Below are 6,847 nucleotides of genomic sequence, written 5' to 3'. Positions count from 1 at the left end.
GGGGAGTTGCAATACCACGCGGCTGCAGAAGATGGCATGCATTGCTGGGTTCACGTTGACTGCCACTTTGGGGGCTTTTTCTCGAGGCTGGGAATCATTTTCATTTTGGGGGGTAATTGATGACACCTGTTGTGGAGGGCGTTTTCCTCCATACGAGTATGGCACACAGGAGACAAGGAAGAAGGAGAGCGACGCCTCGCCAAAGGGGCGGCTGCTGGAATGTTGGCGAGACTCGGGATTGTCTGCACGGCCAGCTGCTTGCCCTCTGCAGGATGTTCCTTGAGGCTTTCATCGGCCTGAGAGTGAGGTGCACACACGGGCAAGCACCGCAACAACCGTGTTATTACTTCTCCGTTGCACGAATGGCACGACACACTTCAGTCGTGGCAGGTGACGTACCCTGCGAGCCCTCCTTTCTCTTTTGTTTCACAACTTGGCATTATCCGCATTTGGGCACCGCTCACATTGGCCGCCCTCTGTGACACGAGAGCCGCCTGTATTCCTCTCCATTGCATTGCAGAGTCGTGAGGAGGGCTTGAGGCTGCGTTGAGGAGCCGTGTGGCCTCTGCGAGCATGTCCTCTGTTTTTCTGAGGTGTTGAATTTTGGATTACCGAAACTCATATTGGGTGCTTGCGTTAGAAGTTTGCATGACTGAGCAGGAAACGTGTTCCTTGGAGGTGCAGGAGGGCCACGCCATTGGGAGAAGAAAGAGTGAATGGGTGAGTGGGTGTGTCTGTGGCCCATATGTGGTGCCCGACTGGTGCTTCACGTTGTTTGGTGCTATTATCATTTCCATTCACAGAGGATGGCGTTGGATGCAGCACCCACGAGTCCTTATGTCGTTGACTGAGGTTGCTTTAGTGCTGCTTCTCCCAACTATCTTTCTTTGTGTCTGTGTGTTGCGTGTGTGTGGAAATGGCTCCTCTTCCGTGCTGTGCATTTGCCGCATAAGGTGCAGATGCCACTTTTGAAATATGTAATGATTTGCGGCTTTTTTGGACTGTGCTTTGATCTGTACCGCCGATTGACAGTCGGACTGGAGGCGCTACTTTTCCTTCACTGTGATCACGTGCTATGTGTGTGTATGGGAGGCCTCTCAGGGAAGCGCTAGCCAAAATTCTTGCAAAGCCCATGTCTGGTGCCATACTTTTTGTTGACGCGGAATGAGTTGGCGTTCTGCATGAAATCTTCTGTGCATTCTTGCCGTGGTGCTCCTCATGCATGGCCCATGGAGAAGACTGGCTGAGGATCGTCAATGGGCTTCTTGTTGAGCCGAGGGGCGCATAACGTTTTCTTTTGCTCATTGAGAGCCCGGGCGTCACGGATGATGCATGTGACAGGCGGAACCTCGTGCATGGCGGAATGAGGAGAGGAAAAGCTGGTTGTTTGATTGTTGCTGACGAGTCCTGCCTCACTGCTTGGAGGGGGCTGTCGTTGTCTGGGGCAACCCGTTTTGTGTTGTCCAGACATTGCTTGCGCCGAGTGGTGGGGTGCCGTGTTGGTGTGTGCGGCACCGTCATGCGGGGCGACTGCGTGGCGTTTACGGACTGTGTGGCTGTGAGCTGATGAATGTGGCGGGAGGCGTGTCTGAGGGGAATCCGCGAACGAAGGAGTGACATGCGTTTGGCGGTGCTGTTGTTCGATGTGCAAGTGAGGAAGGGATACAAGTGATTTCTGACGCGTCGGTGAGTGTGCCACGGCCACCGATGAGTTCTCAGGGAGAGGGAAGGGAGGGAGGGAGACGGAGACTGTGCGCGTCGACCACAGCGTGTGGTGCCACAGGATGCGGTTGCCATTGTGAATGATGCAACGTCCGTCATGCGTGCAGCAGAGCGTCGTCTGCATCTTTGTGCCCACAGAGCTCGCTGGTGCTGCGAGGAGGTGCGGGCGACCTCTCATCATTGGGCGCTGAGGCTCTTTTTCCTCTTTCTTGAGCGGGAAAAGCAACTCATCTTGCACGCGAAGTGCTGGTCTGCATCAATACTCCACACGTGTTGTCACGCAGCCGTGCCGTTGCAGTGCAACTCTCGTGATCCTCACTGCACGCGTGGCTCCCTGTCGCTTGGCTTATTTGCAGGGCCATGGCCTGTGGTCCCCCCATTGGGAGGTCAATCACATTTTTTTTTTGTGTGTGCTGTTGAGAGGTGCTAGGAAGTAATGGCTGCGGGGATGGTGATGTTGTGGTTCGCTGTGAGTGGTGACGGTGTGAACTGCTGTTGTGCTGCTTTTCTCCACTTGTTGAGCACAGACACACGCTGGGAAGGAAAGCAAACAAACGCTAAACGCTACTCTGAAATTGTAAGGCTCTAAAAGGACCAACAGCACACACACACATATTTGTATACTCTCACGTGTTGCTGCAGTGAAGGCACCCCGCACACACAACCGTCGCCGCATGACCGGATCCAGCGGAAGGAGGAGGGAAGGAAGAGAGAGTGAGACACAGAGACCCAAAATGTCACGGCGTGTGTTTAATTCCACGGTGCTGCTCCTCGTCATCATGATGTGGATTTGCTGCAACACTGGTGGAGCTGCAGCCGTTGTGGAGGGTAAGTCCGGGGATGCGCCGCTGCCTCAATGGGTCGATATTTTTGTGCCGGAAAAGACGCAGGTGCTGCCCAAAGAGGGGTCTGAAAGTGGAGTGAAGAAAGCATTTGCTGCGCCTTCTCTTGTCAATGCTGGTGGAGTAATGGTTGCCATTGCTGAAAGCTTGTTCGGTTATAACGTCCATGGACATGACTTGTTTGGGATTAAGCCTTACGAAATTGTGGCCGGGTACATCAAGGCTGCGGAGTCGTGGCCGTCCATTGTCGCTGAGGTCAATGCTAGTACATGGAGGGCACACACCGTTTTTGGCAGTAGGAATGGCGATGATCGTGTGTGTTATTTGTACCGGCCCACAGCAGTTGCAAGGGACAATAAAGTGTTTTTGCTTGTGGGAAGCGATACTACAAGATATGACAACGGTGATGATGGGATGTGGAAGAAAGATGGCTGGGATATTCAACTGGTTGAGGGTGTGGTCACGCATTCCACGGACGGCGTGCAGAGTACAATGATCAGCTGGGGTGAACCCAAGTCGCTTTTACAACAGATACCCAAACACACTCAAGATCAGCTGAGGGATGTTGTGACTGCTGGTGGTTCAGGCATTGTGATGCAGAATGACACGCTTGTGTTTCCCCTGATGGTGAGTGGGAAAAATTACCCTTTTTCCATGATCACTTACTCGACGGACAAAGGCAATACCTGGGTGTTCCCAGAGAGCATTTCTCCTGTAGAATGCCTTGATCCCCGCATCACCGAATGGAATAGTGGACAAATTCTCATGATCGTTCAGTGTAAAGATGGCCAGAGTGTGTTCGAGTCGCGTGACATGGGGACAACGTGGTCGAAGGCTGTCGGAGCACTCTCAGGCGTGTGGACCAAGTCAAAACCAGGAGCTCCCTGGGACAAAAGTTTGCATGTGGGAGCCCTCATCACCGCGACCATTGAGGGAAGGAAGGTCATGCTGTACACTCAGAGAGGGTACACCTCGGGGGAGAAAGAGGCCAATGCGCTCTACCTTTGGGTGACGGACAACAACCGTACGTTTCATGTTGGACCGCTTTTTTTGGAGGATAATGTGAATGAGACGCTTGCCAACGCCCTGCTGTACTCGGATGGTGCGTTGCACCTTTTAAAGGAGAGGGCCAATGAAAAAGACGAGGCCATTTCACTTGCCCGTCTAACGGAGGAGCTGAATACAATCAAGTCCACCCTCAGTACTTGGGCAAAGCTTGACGCCTCCTTCTCCGAGTCATCCACACCCACGGCTGGTCTGGTTGGATTCCTGTCCAATACGTCGTCCGGTGGCGACACGTGGAACGACGATTACCGCTGCGTGCATGCATCCGTGACGAAGGCAGCGAAGGTCAAAAATGGGTTCAAATTCACGGGGCCTGGGTCCAGGGCAACATGGCCCGTGAACAGCCGGGAGGATAATAATCAGTACGGCTTTGTGAACCACGATTTCACTGTTGTGGCGACGGTGGTAATCCACCAGGTTCCGAAGGAGAGCACTCCTTTGCTGGGTGCGAGTCTGGGGGACGGTGCCGGCAAGAAGATCATTGGGCTGTCGTACAGCATGAATAAAACGTGGGAGACAGTGTTTGATGGGACAACAAAGACAGCACAGATAGACACTTGGGAGCCGGGGAGAAAATACCAGGTGTCGCTCATACGTCAGGAAGGCAACAAGGGCTTCGTGTACGTGGATGGTGTAATTGTGGGGAGCTCGGGAACGATACCAACACTTGAGACGCTGGGACATGAAATCACACATTTCTACTTTGGGGGCGACGAGGGAGACATCAACAGCAGTGTGACGGTGACGAACGTCTTTTTGTACAATCGCCCACTGAATCCCACTGAGATGGATGCAATCAAGGACAGGAAACCCGTTCCGACGAGAGCTCCAGAACCACAAGTGGAGAGAGCTACCACCACAGAACATGCGGCTGCGGTAAGCTTTACCTCTGCTGGGAGCGGACTGCTGCCACTGCTTCTTCTGCTTGGGCTGTGGGGATTTGCGGCTGCGTGAGTAGTGTGCAGCCTCAGTGTGGAGCACTTGCCCTCTCCTCCGCAGCGACACACACACACCGCTAGGAATATATTTTACTACGCAGAGAATAATTTGTTTTTGTTTTCTTTTAATGTTTTCCATTTTTTCTTTCTGCTTTAGGGAAACCACCATAAGCGTTTTTTTTCTGCTTTTAATTTTTTCCTTTTGCTTTTTGTTCGAGTGTAAATTTTTATGTTTTTTTATGTTTGTTTTTAATCATTTTTGTTTGCTTTTAAAAAAATTTCAGGTTTTTTTTTTTTGCTCCACTCTTTCATTTTGCTTTTGGGGCAATCACTATGGACGTTTTTTTTCTTTTCTACTCTTCCCTCTTTTAATTGTCTCTTCTGCACTCTTCCTGTGAGGGGTGCCGTGTGTTTCCCGCCCAACTGCTCCACTCGCACACCCACCGACACGCTCATGACGACGGCCCTCTGCGCCTCGCCTGCTGCACGCATGAGGAGGGGCCGCGACGAACGGCGCGCTGAGGGAGCCGTGACGTGTGGGCGTGCGACGAGGGCCTGTGGGGCTGAGCACACATTTCTTTCCCTCTTGTTTTTTTTCTTTGCGGCCGGGGCGGGCAGACACCCGCAGCGCCACACACACAGCCACACCCTGCCGCCGTGTTTTTTTTTTGCTGCGCTCACTCTCCCGATGGAGAGACGCGACTCCCGTCATGTCTGCGTGCTTCTCTCAGTCCCCACACACACGAGTGACTGTGCTCTGCGGGCCGCACTCACGCACGCCGATGGGAGGGCTGAGGGGAGCAGCAACACGCAGATGACCCCATGAAATATAAACGGTGTGCGGACACACAGAGGGTCAGACGGCTGAAAGACATTTAAATATGTTTTAATTTTATTTTCGGACAAAATATATGCAGACAGCTTGGTGTGGCCACACGGCAGCCAGGCGAAATGTTTCTTTTGTGTGTAGTTTTTCTTTTCTTTTTTTTTCTTTTTTTGGGTGGAACAGTAGTAGTGGACAATACTTTTTTTTTCTTTTTGTGTGGAAAAGTAATAAAGGAGAACAATTTTTTTTTTGTGGAACAGTAATAAAGGACGACTTTTTCTTTCTTTTTATATAATTATTGTGTGCGAGGGGGGCTAATATATGATGAAAGGGAGTTGTTATTTTTAATTATTTTAAATAAATCTTGTATGAATTGCCGCTGCTTTGTTTGCAGTGCAATATCATGAGCTTGAGAAGTCTTTTTCTCTCCATTTTTGCCATGCACTTCTGCTGTACAGTTTTGTTTGTGCGTCCCTTCACATGCTCCGCTCCTGCTTTTACTTATTTGACTCGTGCTTCTGCAGGCACACACAACCACATAGAATGCACATTGCAGTGTATTTGGATGCTTCTTTTGTAGCGTGTGCTGGCGGTTGCGGGTGGCTGCTGCTTCCTCCGTGGGCATGAAGGGAAGGAGGAGAGAGGGAGCGCGCACCGCGAGTCACTCTTCCTGCGGGTGTGATGCGCGCGGTGGGCTGCGACGGATGTGGAGGGCCGCATCCCTTCCGTGTGCGCTTCTCCGCCGTTGTGCCGTGCGTTTGCGCATGTCATTTGTTATGCGCGTGCGTGCTGGGCATGTTTTTCCGGAGCGTTGGGCGGCCACCATCTGTCTATGGCGGTTTGTGTGAGTGAGCACGTGCGGATGAGGGTCAGGGCGTATGGAATGAAGGAATGGCTTGAGGAAAGGGGAATTTGATTTGGAGGGTATTCGGACCGGATTCATTTGGCTGCGGTGGACACATGCACGACGGATGTGTTTCCGCATAATTGGGGGAGGATGCGACAGGGTTTTCCGAATTGGCCCGTCAATGCAATTCGGGTTTCATGGCACTGAGGCACAGTGGTCTTCCTGCAATGGCTGGTGACGGCCCCTAGTGGAGTGGTGTATTTATGCTGCTGCTGCTGCTGCTGCTCGAGGAGGCGTAGAAGTGCGATTTGAGGTGAGCGACGGAAGGGACGCACATCCCGCAGTGACGGTTGTCGTTGGCCCAGCGGGTGCCTCTGAAGGTTTTGTTGGATGCAACGTCCTTATGCTTGTCTCCGGATGGCGGCATCCCTGATGCAGCCAACGAACGGGGCTGGGAGCGACGGTGAGACGCAAGCACGTGTGGATGTTCGGAGCGGCCGGCGCACCGCACGCTGAGAGCATGGCACGGTGAGGGTCGGACCTAGAAAGGGGACACCGCGTGGGACGTCAATCTTCACTGCAGCGACCGCCACCGAATTCGGATTTG

At 52.5% G+C, this 6,847-nt stretch overlaps 3 protein-coding genes across 3 annotated transcripts, besides 5 other annotated features; 2 read left to right on the top strand and 1 right to left on the bottom strand.

The window, feature by feature from the left end:
* Positions 1-6,847: part of a sequence feature (heterozygous, Esmeraldo-like haplotype) that runs on past the window's edge.
* On the bottom strand, positions 859-1,821 carry Tc00.1047053509281.30 (uncharacterized protein; the record flags this gene model as incomplete). The annotated part of the gene is made up of 1 exon (XM_800083.1): positions 859-1,821. The coding sequence occupies one exon, from the start codon at positions 1,819-1,821 to the stop codon at positions 859-861; it is 963 nt and encodes a 320-aa protein (XP_805176.1).
* Positions 2,397-4,583, top strand: Tc00.1047053509281.20 (trans-sialidase, putative; the record flags this gene model as incomplete). Its single annotated transcript, XM_800082.1, has 1 exon — positions 2,397-4,583. The coding sequence occupies one exon, from the start codon at positions 2,397-2,399 to the stop codon at positions 4,581-4,583; it is 2,187 nt and encodes a 728-aa protein (XP_805175.1).
* Positions 4,742-4,832: a sequence feature (A-rich).
* On the top strand, positions 5,022-5,393 carry Tc00.1047053509281.10 (uncharacterized protein; the record flags this gene model as incomplete). The annotated part of the gene is made up of 1 exon (XM_800081.1): positions 5,022-5,393. One exon carries the CDS (start codon positions 5,022-5,024, stop codon positions 5,391-5,393), a length of 372 nt encoding a protein of 123 aa, XP_805174.1.
* Positions 5,539-5,565: a microsatellite.
* Positions 5,732-5,756: a sequence feature (AT_rich).
* Positions 6,505-6,526: a microsatellite.

Source organism: Trypanosoma cruzi, genomic scaffold, assembly GCF_000209065.1.
Source record: "Trypanosoma cruzi strain CL Brener 1047053512351 genomic scaffold, whole genome shotgun sequence".
Lineage (NCBI taxonomy): Eukaryota > Euglenozoa > Kinetoplastea > Trypanosomatida > Trypanosomatidae > Trypanosoma > Trypanosoma cruzi.
The sequence above is the reverse complement of the archived record's forward strand: the minus strand, read 5'-3'. Positions and strand labels throughout refer to the sequence as shown.